This window comes from Neophocaena asiaeorientalis, unplaced genomic scaffold (assembly GCF_003031525.2).
Source record: "Neophocaena asiaeorientalis asiaeorientalis breed wild unplaced genomic scaffold, Neophocaena_asiaeorientalis_V1.1 scaffold40, whole genome shotgun sequence".
Classification (NCBI taxonomy): domain Eukaryota; kingdom Metazoa; phylum Chordata; class Mammalia; order Artiodactyla; family Phocoenidae; genus Neophocaena; species Neophocaena asiaeorientalis.
Window position 1 is genome coordinate 6,291,447 of NW_020185335.1, and position 14,304 is coordinate 6,305,750.

A 14,304-nucleotide genomic window follows, 5' to 3' on the forward strand; every position below is an offset into this window, starting at 1 on the left:
GCTTGGGGTTCTTCTTTCACTCGGTAAGACCTACACGCCCAAGCCAGCTCTGCTGACAGCTTCCTGGGAGCCCATGGCCAGGGGACTCCGTGGCGCCTATGCGGTCTCTGAAAAGTACGCCCCTCTCTGCCTCCTGCCCCCCACCCCCACCCCGGTATCTGGCCCTGTTGTTTACACTGACTGTGGTGACAAGGCTTGGCGGGCTCCCAGCTGGGGGGTGGGAGTACCTCTGCAGACTCTCTCTCCTGTCCTACCGGCCTTCCGTTCTTTGGCTTGGGGTGGAAGGATGCCCCTGACCCATCCTGACCCTGGATTCCCAGCAGTCCCCCTTGATCTCTCCTGACCTGCAAGCATCCTGATCCTTCTTTTCACTCCTGATTCTAGAAGGTCACTTGTCCCCTGGGGTCTGGGCAACTTGGCTGATAGATTGCCCTTGCAGTCGTTCCTTTTTTCCATGGTCTTCATCCCACCGTGGCAGGGTTGTGCCCAAGGGCAGAGGCTGTAGCTCCCAACCAGGCCTCTGGGGTCTTGTGGGAAACCCCGTCGTAGTCTCGCCCCTCTTCTGTTGTGTGGGTTCTGTCAACCCCTCGGGCTCCCTCACACTCCCCAGGGTGCACTCAGACCTCAAAGACACACGTGTCCCCTGGCTCAAGGCCCCCCAGGCTGGGCTCCCATGGAGGGGACGTTCACGCTGCCGAGGACAGACCTGTTACCACAGAGAGCTGATGAGCCTTTCTCCCTTCTCTAGCACGGTCCAGAGAAGCCCCTCTGCCTTAACCAGGGGGTGGGGCCCGAAGGACGAGGTCTTGGTGCTGGGGGCTGTGGATGCCGTCGCCTGGGCCGTCCTGGGTCCTCCACTCCCGCCCCCCTTTTATTCTGAAGCCCGGGCCTCTTGGCAGCAGAGGGATGGCTGGCCTGCCCCGACGGGAGGCGGGCCCCGTCCACAAGTGGCTCTGGGTCTCCCAGTTAACTCCAAGAAACTATGCTTAAGGAAGAAAAAAACAACTTAGAGGAAAATACTTGAAAGTGATAGCCGTGTAATGTGGTGTGAATTTAATTTTGATCCCTTTGTTTTAAATTAAGATCACTGTTAATTATCTTTTTAAATGACAAAAAGCTTACTGAAAGAAAAGAAAAAAGGGCTTCTGTTTAAAGGAGAGTAAGATAATTTGGGGACATGTGTTGTAATTTTCTGTTCATTAAAAAGTCATTTTAGATTACAATGAGAAAGGAACACCCTTTAATTTTTATATAAAAGTTTATTTAAAATAATCCTTTTCTGTCAAAGGCACGGTTCTTAGTTCTTCACACGTTCGTTACTCACTGAGTCCTCTATGACCCCAAGTAGTAGGGCCATTATTTTCCCCTTTGTACTGATGGGGAAACTGAGGCTGGAGGTTGAAAAACTTCTCCAAGGGATCCGAATTACCAAATGTAACCTGGTTCTTACTCCTTTTTGGGCTTCCTTTCTGCAGTCAGGGTTTGATGGTGGGGCGATAACACAGGTGGGAGTTGGTCCTTGCTGATACCCTCTGTTTGTACAGGGATCTAATTGTTCACCAGTCGCTGTCCCAGGTATGGTGTCTCTTACCTTTCCAGCAGCTCTGTGAGGTGGATGTGCTTCTAGGGAGACTGGCTCACTGAGTGCAGGCAGTGCAGGAGCTCAGGTCTTTGGCCTTTTGAGTCCAGTGTCCACTGTGTCCTTGTACTGGCCACCGATAGTTTGCAAAAACACCGGAAGCCAGCAGTTCCTGGAAAGACCCTGCTTTTGACGTGCAACGTCTTACAAGAGCGTTCACAAGCTCTCTGTATTTATTCTCTTTAAAATCATGGATAGGGAAGGAATATTCTATCATCTGGTTGTCAGTGATTAAGTATTATTTTCTACTTTGGCCTGAGCATGTGAACTCTGAATGCCTCTTGAAACATGCAGCTGTTTCCTTGATGAAGTAATTTTATGTTTTTCTCCACACTGGATCAGCTGTTGACAGGTGTTGCTAGTCTGTTATTGGCCCATGGTTTCATTGATAACTGTGTGTGCTCTTCTGAGATGAAATGCTAGTTTGGCACAGAAATCAGACTAGTTTGTATATTTGATTTGTTGAAAATAATAGAACTTTTGAGGGCTTTTTATGCCAAGTACTGTGTTCAACCCTTTATTTACAGTATCCTCGTAGCATTCTCCTCAGATGAATACTAGGATTATTATGCAAATGAGGAAATTGAGGCTCCAAAGGTGAGTGACTGACCTACGGAGCTGCCTTACCGTCTTGGATGAAATTAGGAATCAGTGCTTAAAAAACACTTTGAAGTTAAATCTGTGGAAAGAATAAACATTTAAGAAGATTAAGGTTATATCTAAATGGTACATGCATATCAGCATTATAAATTTGACTGAAATTTTTCAATTTATCCTGGAATAAAACTAAAACAAGTACAAAACAAAACACCTCTTTAGGTATTTTGAGTGATTCAGCGAGATTCCTAGAGTTGACCCCCAGTTGGGGTCAAGTCCCCTTCCTCTGGCTTCACCACCAGCTAACAGATACAGGTTTTCGGGAGATTTTTCCCAGTCTGCTGCTGCTTCCAAACTAGAGAATTTGACCTGATGCAAACAGTAACATTTATAATCTGAATATTTCTTTCTGACTGTCTGACTTGAGTACTCTTGAGTGAGTATCACGTGGGGGACAAAAAAAATTAATGCCATTGATTAATTTTTAGAAGTGTAACTTTTACTTACTACGTATTCCGTGGATTTTTTTTTTTTTTTTAAAATGCAACAGGAAAGGAAAACAAGTGAGTATCACGTGGGGGACAAAAAAAATTAATGCCATTGATTAATTTTTAGAAGTGTAACTTTTACTTACTTCTTATTCTGTGGATTTTTTTTTTTTTTTTTAACAGTCACACGGAAGAGAAGACTCAGTGGGAACATCCGAAAACCGGGAAAAGAAAGCGAATAGCAGGAGGTTTGTATGTTGTCGTAAAGCAGAGACCCTTGTATTTAAAGCATTAATCAGATGGGAAAACTGTCACAGGAGCTGGACTCTCCCTCTGGGGAGTTTGTAGGATTCGGTAGAAGGAAGTGACGAGCTCTTGGGGTGGAGTGCTTAGGATGATTTCTTAAATAAGAAAGTATTAAAATAATAGGGGCCTTGAATTCACAGTTCATTAGAGTTTTCCGTAGTTGCACTGTTTGTAAAGTTGGTCTTGGTTCCTATCCTGGAATTAAATATATCAGCGTTTGATAGAATCCGTAAAGCTTGCCTTGACTTGTAGGTGCTTCTGAGTAAGTGTGTCATGCATGGAATAGAAGTGTAAGGAGGTCCCTGCTCTCAAGAGGTTGAGGGTCCATTTGAAAAGACAACATGTGCCCTTGGGAAAAAAATGCAACCGGTCTATAACATGAATCTTCACAGGTCAGCATATGAACGGTATTGGGTGCCTGCTGTAGTGTAGATACGTTCTGGGAATTCATTCAAGGGAGAATTCATGTTGGTTGGAGCAACCAGTAAGGGTTTTGTGAAAAGCAGAAGCTGAATGGAGTGTTGAATGATCAAGAACGAAATAGTATTTTATTTTATTTTTTGGCCACATGGCTTTCAGGATCTTAGTTCCCCGACCAGGGATTCAACCCAGGCCCAGCAGTGAACGTGTAGACTCCTAACCACTGGACTGCCAGGGAATTCCCAAGAATGAAATAGTCTTAAAAATAGAGTTGCCATATGATTCAGCAGTCCTGCTCCTGGGCATATATCCAGAAAAAAACCATAATTCAAAAAGCTACACACACTCCTCTCTTCATAGAAGCACTATTCACGGTAGCCGAGACAGGGAAGTAACTTGACTGTCGATCAGAAGATGAATGGATAAGGATGATGTGGTATTGGGTTGGCCAAAAAGTTCCTTCGGTTTTTAAGTAAAAATAAGACACATTTTTCATTTTCCCAAGAACTTTGTTGAACAACGTATTCACCGTTTTGTTCCACTACCTTCTGCCATTTTTCAGTCAACTTCATAATTCCATCTTCCCAGAACTTTTTATCTTTTTGAGCAAAGAACTGTTCTAGGTACCTTCTACTGTCTTCCAGGGAATGGAAATATTTTCCATTAAGAGAATTTTGTAAAGACCGAAACAAATGGAAATCTGAAGGTGCAGTGTCTGGTGAATACGGCAGATGAAGCAGAACTTCCCAGCCAAGCTGTAACAGTTTTTGCCTGGTCACCAAAGAAACATGCAGTCTTGCATTATCCTGATGGAAGATGATGCGTTTTCTGTTGACCAATTCCGAACGCTTTTCGTCGAGTGCTGCTTTCAGTTGGTCTAACTGGGAGCAGTACGTGTTGGAATTAATCGTTGGTTTTCCAGAAGGAGCTCATATTAGAGGACTTCCTTCCAATCCCACCATATACACAACATCGCCTTCTTTGGATGAAGACTGGTTTGCTGTGGTTGGTGGTGGTTCATTTTGCTTGCCCCACGATTTCTTCCGTTACACATTATTGTACAGTATCCACTTTTCATCGCCCGTCACAATTTGTTTTAAAAACAGAATATTTTTCTTACGTTTAAGTAGAGAATTGCATACAGAAATACGGTCAAGAAGGTTTTTTTTGCTTAACTTATGTGGAACCCAAACATCAAAGCGATTAACATAACCAAGCTGGTGCAAATGATTTTCAGCGCTCGAGTTGGATATTTTGAGTATATCGGCTCTTTCCTGCATGGTATAATGTTGATTGTTCTCAATGTCTCGATTTGATTGCTATCAACTTCAACTGGTCTACCTGACCATGGAGCATTGTCCAGTGAGAAATCTCCAGCATGAAACTTCACAAACAACTTTTGACACGTTCCATCAGTCACAGCACCTTCTCCATATACCGCACAAATCTTTTTTTGCGTTTCATTTGCGTTTTTACCTTTCTTGAAATAATAAAGGATAATGTGCTGAATATGTTGCTTTTTTCCCTCCATCTTCAATATTAAAATGGCTACACAAAAATTCACCAGTTTTGATGTTTTTTTTAAAAGGCATGCTGTTACGACAGCTGTCACAGTACAGTCTAACAAAATTGTTTCAAATGAAGTTAGACAACTAAGCACTAATAGAGTCATCTTATGGAAAACACTGAACAAATTTTTTGGCCAACCCAACACAAAGGAATATTACTCAGCCATGAAAAAGAATGAAATAATACCATTTGCAGCAACATGGATGGACCCAGAGATTATCATACTAAGTGAAGTAACTCAGAAAGAGAAAGACAAATATCATATGTTATCACTTGTATGTGGAATCTAAAATGTGCCACAGATGAACATATCTACGAAACAGGAACAGATTCACAGACATAGAGAACAGGCTTGTGGTTGCGAAGGTGAGGGTGGGGGAGGGATGGATTGGGAGATTGGGTTTAGCTGATACAAACTATTATATATAGAATTGGTAAACAACAAGGTCCTACTGTATAGCACAAGAAACTGTATTCAATATCCTGTGATAAAGCATAATGGAAAAGAATATGAAAAAGAATATATGTCAAACTGAGTCACTGCTGTACAGCAGAAGTTAACGCTGTAAATCAACTATACTTCAATAAAATTAAAAAAAAAAAAAAGAATGAAATAGTGTTACTTCCAAGCAAGAGGCAGAATGTAGAGTCTGGTTGGGGTAATGGGCCTTCTGTACCTGCCATAGTTGGAGCACGTGACCTGCTGGTCTGGTGGGATAGGTCTGGGGCTGGAAGGGCAGGGGCTTCCGTTCACCCCACACCACCCCACCCCCACCCCCACATAGACCTGTTGTTCTTCTGTGTTTCAGATTTGCCCTATGGATGGGAACAAGAAACTGATGAGAATGGACAAATGTTTTTTGTCGAGTAAGTGTCTACAAAGAAACTTCTCAGCCATCTTGCTTTTTATTTAATTAATTTATTTTTAATACATTTATTTATTTATTTTTGGTTGCATTGGGTCTTCGTTGCTGTGCGTGGGCTTTCTCTAGTTGTGGCAAGCCGGCGCTACTCTTTGTTGCGGTGCGCGGGCTTCTCATTGTGGTGGCTTCTCTTCTTGTGGAGCGTGGGCTCTAGGCGTGTGGGCTTCAGTAGTTGTGGCTCGCAGGCTCAGTAGTCGTGGCACACGAGCTTAGTTGCTCCACGGCATGTGCAATCTTCCTGGACCAGGGCTTGAACCCGTGTCCCCTGCATTGGCAGGTCGATTCTTAACCACTGGGGAAGTCCCATTCTGCTTTTTAATAGGAACTTTTTTGTACAAGGAATATACATTGACCGTAGGAAAATATTATATAGTGTATAACTGTAATCCTATCAGCAGGACTAACTACTTTTAGCAATTTTTGGATTTTTTTCTTCCAGTCTTTCTATATAAGTGCTTAAAAAAAAATGTATTGCACTAACTGTTTGGTAAACTGTTTTTTCCACATAATTCTTATGAGCATTTTCTCATATCTTTATAAATTTTTGAAGACAATGATGTTTAACGGTTATATAGTATTATTTTGTATAGATATACTGTAATTTATCAAATTACCTACTGGGCATTGATGTTGTTAAATTCCTGTGATCTGGCGTCTGTACAGGCAGACCTTGTCTTATTGCACTTTGCAGATACTGCGTTTTTTACAGATTGACGGTTTGTGGCAACTCCCCCTCAAGGGAGTCTTTTGGCTCCATTTCTCCAGTAGCAGTTGCTCAGTTCGTGTCTCTGTCACGTTTCGGTAATTTTCGCAATATTTCAGACCCTCCACTAGCAAAAACGTTGGTGACTCACTGAAGTCTCAGGTGATGGTTAGCGTTTTTTAGCAATCAAGTATTTGTTAATTAAGGTGTGTATATTTTTTTAGACACGATGCTGTTTCACACTTAACAGACTGTAGTGTAAACATAACTTTCATATGCACTGGGAAACCACACAATTTGTGTGACTTGGTTTATTGCGTGCGACACTGACTTTTTTTTAAAGTTTATTTATTTATGGCTGCATTGGGTCTTCATTGCTGCACGCGGGCTTTCTCTAGTTGCAGCGGGCGAGCGGGGGCTACTCGTTGTTGCGGTGCACGGGCTTCTCACTGCGGTGGCTTCTCTTGTTGTGGAGCATGGGCTCTAGGCGTGTGGGCTTCAGTAGTTGTGGCTTGCAGGCTCTAGAGAATAGGCTCAGTAGTTGTGGCGCATGGGCTTAGTTGCTCTTCGGCATGTGGGATCTTCCCGGACCAGGGCTCGAATACGTGTCCCCTGCATTGGCAGGCGGATTCTTAACCACTGCGCCACCAGGGAAGCCTGACACGGACTTTATTGCATTGGTCTGGAACTGACCCTGCAATGCAATATCTCCAAGGTATGCCTGTAATTATAAAGAATGTTTTGAGCATCCTCTTCTGTAAAACTATCCTTGGAATAAATTCCAATAACAAACAGCAACAGTAACCACGCATCTGGGACCTAACATGAGCCAGGCATGTTCTAACCACCTTATACCTGTAGTATTAGCTCATTCAGTCCCTGAAATGCCCTAAGGGAGGCGAGCGCTAGGCTGCCTGGCCAGTCATTTTCCCACTCTGATCCCGTTAGAGAGGTGTGCTGGTAAATGCTTAACAACCAGTTCCCTGGGGGGAAAAGCCCATATTTGTTTCCGCGGTATAAATACTTCCCCTATAGCTTATTTCCAGCTACCGAGGTAAAGTCACTGAGGAGTTGGGAAGAGAGATGCACATTTGGCTCTTGTGAGCCAGATCACCCGGCTCCCCGCCTGCTCTGTCCTCTGTAAGACACTGGAGTCAAAATGCTTACCTGGCATCTGTGGTTATAAGTAAAATGAAAGTTGGATTATTCTTGAGTCTTAGTGTTTATGGGGTGATGAGTATTGATTTTAAACTGTATATAATTTTACACACACATACACATTACAAATACATTTTTTTAATGTTTTCATTTATTTTTTGGCTGCACTGTGGGGCTTGCGGGATCTTAGTTCCCCGACCAGGGATCAAACTTGGGCCCTCGGCAGTGCAAGTGCTGAGTCTTAACCACTGGACTGCCAGGGAATTCCCACAAATGCATTTTAAATCATGAAATCTTTCTTTCTGGAGAGTTCTTAATAGTTTTCAAGATATTTTGAGGTCTATCTCAAACCCCAAGATCACATTTAAAATGTAAAAAATAAACCTGTTCTGTAAGGAGCAACCTATTCATCTGTATGAACAGGTTGTACTGATGTATTTTAATATACTGTTTATAGTACCAGTATAGTTTAATATTCTTTCTACAAGATTTCAATCAACTCCAAATCAAAACTATAGTGTGTGAGTACAGCCTTATAATGAAAATTATTAGAATTTTAGTAGGCTGGTTTCATATTTACTGTCTTTTATCATTTTGAGTTTTCTACTTCTTTACCAATCTTCTTAGGCCCTTGCACATAAGAGATTTAATTGAAATCTACTGACAATAGAGTGCCTGATGGATCTTATAGCCACATTTACATGAATTAAAAGAGAAAAACCCCAAAGCCTACTCCATGTTTGAGATCTGAGGGTACAAGGCAGTGCTTTGTAACAGCCTATTTTACAGGCAGATCTGAAGAAAATGCTTCGATGGCTGTCTTTCTAGGCAGGAATATAATCCTTCTGGAGGCCAGAAGATAGATTAAATGGACCCGGGTCTTTCCAGGGTTAAGAATAAGCCTTTTTTAGTCCATGAAAAATGGGGTTTGCCTAGCCTAAACTATAAGATTATCTTGTAATTATAAATGCCTGTGTTCAGTACTGTAGGTTCACTGCTTTCTCCTTTTCTTTGCAGCCACATAAATAAAAGAACTACCTACTTGGACCCAAGACTGGCATTTACTGTGGACGATAATCCTACAAAGCCAACCACCAGACAGAGATACGACAGCAGCACAACGGCCATGGAAATCCTCCAGGGCCGGGATTTCAGTGGCAAAGTGGTCGTGGTTACCGGAGCGAATTCGGGAATAGGTAGGTTGTTAACTGACAGCGATGGTGGTTGTTATTATTATTTTTTTTGTCACTGCTATGATGAAATCCGCTTTAGTCTAACCATAAGAAAACTTTGTTTGGTGGTTCTCTAATTTAAAAGGTATTTAGAGCCTTTTCAGCTATCGTGTCATTGAAGTTCTGGGCCCTTTTTCAGTCCCAGAGTTTCCATGGAAGGAGGGCCGTGTCAGGGCTGACCTTGAATTCTCTGAAAGCTGAACACTCAGCGGAAGACGGTGGCTATTTTGGTTCTTAAAGATGAGAGACAGCTGGCTCTGTCTAGGAGTTTCTGACCTGGTCTGCGTGGTGTGCGGACATGGTCCAGTTACCTGGGTTCTTCGGCCCAACGCTGACTGGCAATGGAATATCGGGAACAGTGGTGTGTCAGGGCTTTGGGACAAAGGACATTGCAGCTGTCTGTTGGTTACGGAGAATATGATTTTCTTTGGAGAACAGGATCTTATTTCTTTGCAGAGTCGGAGAATTAGTTGCCCTCTTGGTTGCCCGCGTTTAACTGCGGTGACGGTCATGAGGGAGGGGCTCCGGGGGTGTCCTCTCCTTAGCCTCATGGGCTGGTAGAGAAGCTGTGGCAAAGCAGATGCTCCTGCATTCACTCTCCAGATGATTTAATTCTTATTTTGCTTTGGTCCATTGACAGGAATATCTGACTCTGTAAGAACCAGCTGCTTTGAGTAAGGATATGCATCCTCAGGTTAATTTACAGAGACAAAACATGGAATTGTGTTCAGCTGCCTTCTGGCAAGTTCTCTCCTTGTCACCCTTCATGGTGCTCCCCCCTCACTGGCCTTCTCTCTCACCAGCTTTGTCTCCTCACCGGTTTGTGTATCCCCTGCACTTCTTTCTCCGTCTTGCTTAATTTTCGGTGACCTCTTCTTGAACTTGCAGAAGCATTCCCTGGTATCATCAGGGCAAGTATAGGAAGTGACATACATTCTTGGAGGATCAATTGTTTTATAGTACAGGGTTGAAAATCTAACAGGCTACGGTCCCAGAGCGGAACTTTTGACTGTACCTGTCCATTAAGGCAAAGAAGCAGATGGAATTTTTTTTTTTTAAATGAAAGGGATTTATTTAAAATCAACTCTCAGACCTCATCCTGGGCTCAGAATATGTTCAGTTCGGTTTTCTGAATCACATCGTGGTTCATTCTATTTAATTGTCATCGATAGGAAAAGCTGATGATGCTATATTAAAAGTAACAGCTGGATCCTCAGTCATCCAGGAAGCAGTATGTCGTGTTGATGGCGTTGACTACCGTTACGTGAGCGTGCGGACCAAGACAGTGTAGAATAATTAAGAAAAAATAAGGACTTAAGTAAAATACCTCTTCTTATTTAACACTCAGTTAACCAGAGAATTAACTAAAAGATCTCATTCCCTTAATCTCGTGGCTAGACAGTTTCTTCCTTTCATTAGTAAGATAAGTGACTCCTGATGGTTTGTGCGTAAGTGTTCAAACTTGGCTCTGTCTGACGTTCGATGGCAGGCCTCCTGGAGCTCTGCTGAAGATTTGCCACGTCAGGCCTATGACATCATAATCCAGGACTAAAGGCACTGGTCCAGAATGTTCAAAGAGCTACGTGTAGTTGGGTATTGCATCCTGGTCGGAAGGGAGGAGGAGGTTCTGAAGCATTGAGAAGAAATGTGTCGTTGGTCAGAGTGGACCTCGGACCTTTCGGAGGCAAGCTCTGTGCCTCTTCCCAGCTACCGCTTCCCCTTCCTGAGGTCCCCGATCTTTTTTGTGGGCCCTGCAAGTAGGTGCCTGTGATCCAGTCACATGTGATGGTAAGTCGGACAGCTCAGGCTGGAAGGGAGGTTGGGGAAGGTCTCCGAGCGCACCCCCCATCCCCATTTCCCCAGCTCGAACCTTTGTTGCCTTCAGCTCTGCCTGGTCTCCCCGTGACCCCTCCAGTCTCGAGAAGCCCGAGTCTAGGGGAGTGCTGGAGATTTGTCTGCTTAATATTTGAAATAACATCAGACCGAACATTCCAGGCAATCAGATCCTCGCAAAGAACTCTGGCGCTGCAGCCGTGGCATCAGGCTTAAAGAAAAGAGCCGAAGGCAAGCCCGTGGCTTTGCCGTCATCACTTAGGCAGCTTTTATATCCCACGCGGCTGCCTTAGAGAGTGTCCTTGTCCAAGTCGGCTGTGCCTTCCAGATAAATTTCTTCCTTCTCCTGAGCTATGAAACACGCCAATTTAGAAATCGCTCTCACCACTCTGTTTCTGCCCCTTTGAAATGGAACAGCTGAGCGCAGAATGAATCAGGCATCTTCACTCCCAACACTCCTCGGCGTCCGGGAGTCATCTCCTCTTGAAGCTTGAATGGCGTTGGCCTGCACTTTTCCTCTTGCTGCTCAGGGGAGCCCGGTTCCTATGTGTGAACTGTCCAGTCTTTAGCCTCATGGATGTCTGTGCTCTTGGGAGCAGAGTGGGCTGTTAAAAAACATACCGGTCTTTATTTTGAGAGTGGTGATTCCACAGCTAAAAACACAGGTAACCTAATTGGCTTTACAAAGGTTGGTTTACAATTCTGGTGTTCCCAGTGATGCTTTTTGTTCGTGTTTTTGAATTCCCTGCAAGGCACCTCTCTGTTGGACTTGCCATTGGGAGGGGGCTCTCTGTTGTGAAGGGGACGCTCGGGTGGTGAGAGGGGACGCCTTCCCTGGTGGACGGCAGGGACGTGCCAAGACACTGCCCCCTTTGACGTGGCCTCTATCCATATTCTCTCTTGTCGTCCATGTTGGGTACCTCGCCCCCCTCCACCCCGGCTGTAAGTGATACAGAACTGTATTTTGAACTTTGGATATTTTATGTTCCGAAGGCAATTGGAGGGAGTCCTGCGTATTAATTCAGCTTATAAAGATCAGGGTGGATCAGGTCGGTAGAAGGATTCAGAGGAAATGCCACAATAAAGCGTTTTGAATTCTTGGAAGTTTGTAGGCAGATACTGCGGTTGACTGGGTTCAGCTGTCCAGATGGGGAGTCGGCAAACTACAGCCCGTGGGCTAAATCTGACCCCCGCCTGATCTTGCAAGTAAAGTTTTACTGGACCATGGCCACGCCCGTTTATTTCCGTTTTGTCTGTGGCTGTTTTCATGTGACCAGCAGAGTTGCATAAATACGGCAGAGACCCTGTGGCCTGCACAGCCTAGAATATTTACTGTCTGGCCCTTAATGGAAAACGTTTGCCTACTCCTGCATCAGATGGTCTAATCCCTTTCAAAATAAGATCACCCCAGCATGCTGTGAGTCAGCCACAAGTTAGGTAAAATTTAGATAAAGTGGATGCTCCAGGCCACGAGGAAGATGGTGGCAACACATACGTGTCTGTTGGGGATGCCCCCCCAGTGCCTGTGTCTCCTGCCTCACCTCTGTCCCCAGCTTTAGGGAGCTGCAGGCCTTAGGACGTTGCAGCCTCTGAAATGACACTCTTCTCTCATCGACCTTTGTTTAATGAGCCTTCTGAACCCTAAGAACTTCGTGTAGATTGAGCGCTGTAGCTTGTGGACCTGTCTTGGTGGAGCTCAGCCTCTCAGTGTCCACGGGGAAGTCACCTGTGCACCCAGAGCTTCCTTCTGCCAGCAGACCGCGAGGCCGGGAGCCCCGGTCCCGACGGCTAAGCTGTAGAGGCAAGGGAGGAGTTCATTTCTGTTTGTGCTCAGCTTAACGCTGGGCAGGAAGGGGCGGGTGTCCACGGCGACCTGGAGTTAGTGGCTCGATGACTCTGATTTGGTAAAAAAACGAAAACAAACGAATGGAAATGGCTTCAACATGGTGATCATTAAATATGGACCTTAACGCGAAGTCTCTGGAGAGGGGGTCTCGGAGGTTTCCTGTTGCGGAAGATGCCATAGCTGCTTTTCTAGACTCGGCCTGTCAATCGAGCGGATTGGGCTCTGCTTATAAATAGCTCAGTACAAAATGCTGCCTTCTCAAATCTGAGGGCTGACATGTGCTCCTCCAAGGCTGGACCCTTCTCACGAGGGGTTACCTGAAGGCCTAAATATGGGGCGGCGCCTGCCCTGCACACTGTCCCTGGGAGCGGGGACGTTTGTTGGAAATCGTGCAGATAGTTGCAGGGAGCAGATTGATCATCGTGGCACCCACGGAGTGAAATCCAGGTTCTGTCAAACAACCATTGAAAAAATATTAACAAGTATGCACAGCTTAGCTATTTTCAGTCCCCTGTTCACTGGCAATGATGAATGATAAAGCTTTCTTCCTAACTTCCAGTCTTAAACCAGTAGTGGTTAAAATTTGGTTTTTGAATCCCTTTCCGAGTATAGTCAGGATGAAAAGTTTCTTCGACCCTTTGAAGTTTCATAACACTGGGCTGTTTCGAATGTTGTGACTTGAAATCTGGAATAGCCTGGCCTGGTTTCGATTTGTGATTCAGAGGACCCGTTAACAAGAACAAAACTGTTTTTTTGCCTGAACGTATACAAGCTGACCACCTTAGCATACACCAGGAAAATGTATTTTGGGACTGACACTTTAATTTTCTATTGGTATTTACGTTATATATAATAAACCTCCCTAAGGTTCATTACAGGGATTCTAATAATGTGTGTACGTGTATACACACACTTACATACCAAAATTTATATACTTTGAGATATAAAAAGTATTGGCTCAAGCTATCAAAGTGAACCCCAAATTTGTTCTTGAAACAAAATGAAGGTATTGGATTTCCATGTGGGAATCCCCAAATGTCGTAGTTTAATGTTGAAATTGGTTGTTTTGGCTTAGAGAGCCTGCTTTTTAGAGCTTGGGGTCTTGTTGCAAAATCATGTGTTGAAATTACAGTGTGAAGTGGAGTTGCCATATTGTTTTATCCTACAAATCATCACCGCGATGAATCCATATCTGGTGTAGATTCTACCAGTTCTACGGTAATACAAGAGAAGTGCTTTTCTTCATGTAGAAAAGTGTATTCATTGTTAACATTTTAAACCCACACTTTGACAGTAATGAACCAGACTCTCTTCCTCTCCACCCTCAGATCTTTGTTTTCTTTTCCACACCTAGTGTTACTAAAATTTGCCTTCTAGCCTAAATCATGCCTTTGACTTTTCTTCCTCAGTTTTTCCAAAAGATCCCGTAAATTTGAGGCCATAGGCCACCTTAGAGTCATTTTCTTGGTTAAAACTTACTCATATGGGGTCATTACACTAGGAATCTTGGAATGCCTGATTATAGTTTCCTTTCTGGTTGTCAACAAGACTTAAACTAGTGGGATTTTTTTTTTTTTTTTTTTTTTTTTT

At 43.9% G+C, this 14,304-nt stretch overlaps 1 protein-coding gene across 5 annotated transcripts in view; it reads left to right on the forward strand.

The window, feature by feature from the left end:
- The window catches only part of WWOX (WW domain containing oxidoreductase), a 976,751-nt gene that overhangs the window by 2,589 nt on the left and 959,858 nt on the right, over nucleotides 1–14,304 (forward strand). For all 5 annotated transcript variants that reach the window (XM_024735508.1, XM_024735509.1, XM_024735512.1 and 2 more), the window contains exons 2-4: nucleotides 2,908–2,972; nucleotides 5,829–5,886; nucleotides 8,821–8,999. In XM_024735508.1, the coding sequence (XP_024591276.1) occupies nucleotides 2,908–2,972; nucleotides 5,829–5,886; nucleotides 8,821–8,999 (302 nt within the window). The remainder of the gene's footprint in view (nucleotides 1–2,907; nucleotides 2,973–5,828; nucleotides 5,887–8,820; nucleotides 9,000–14,304) is intronic.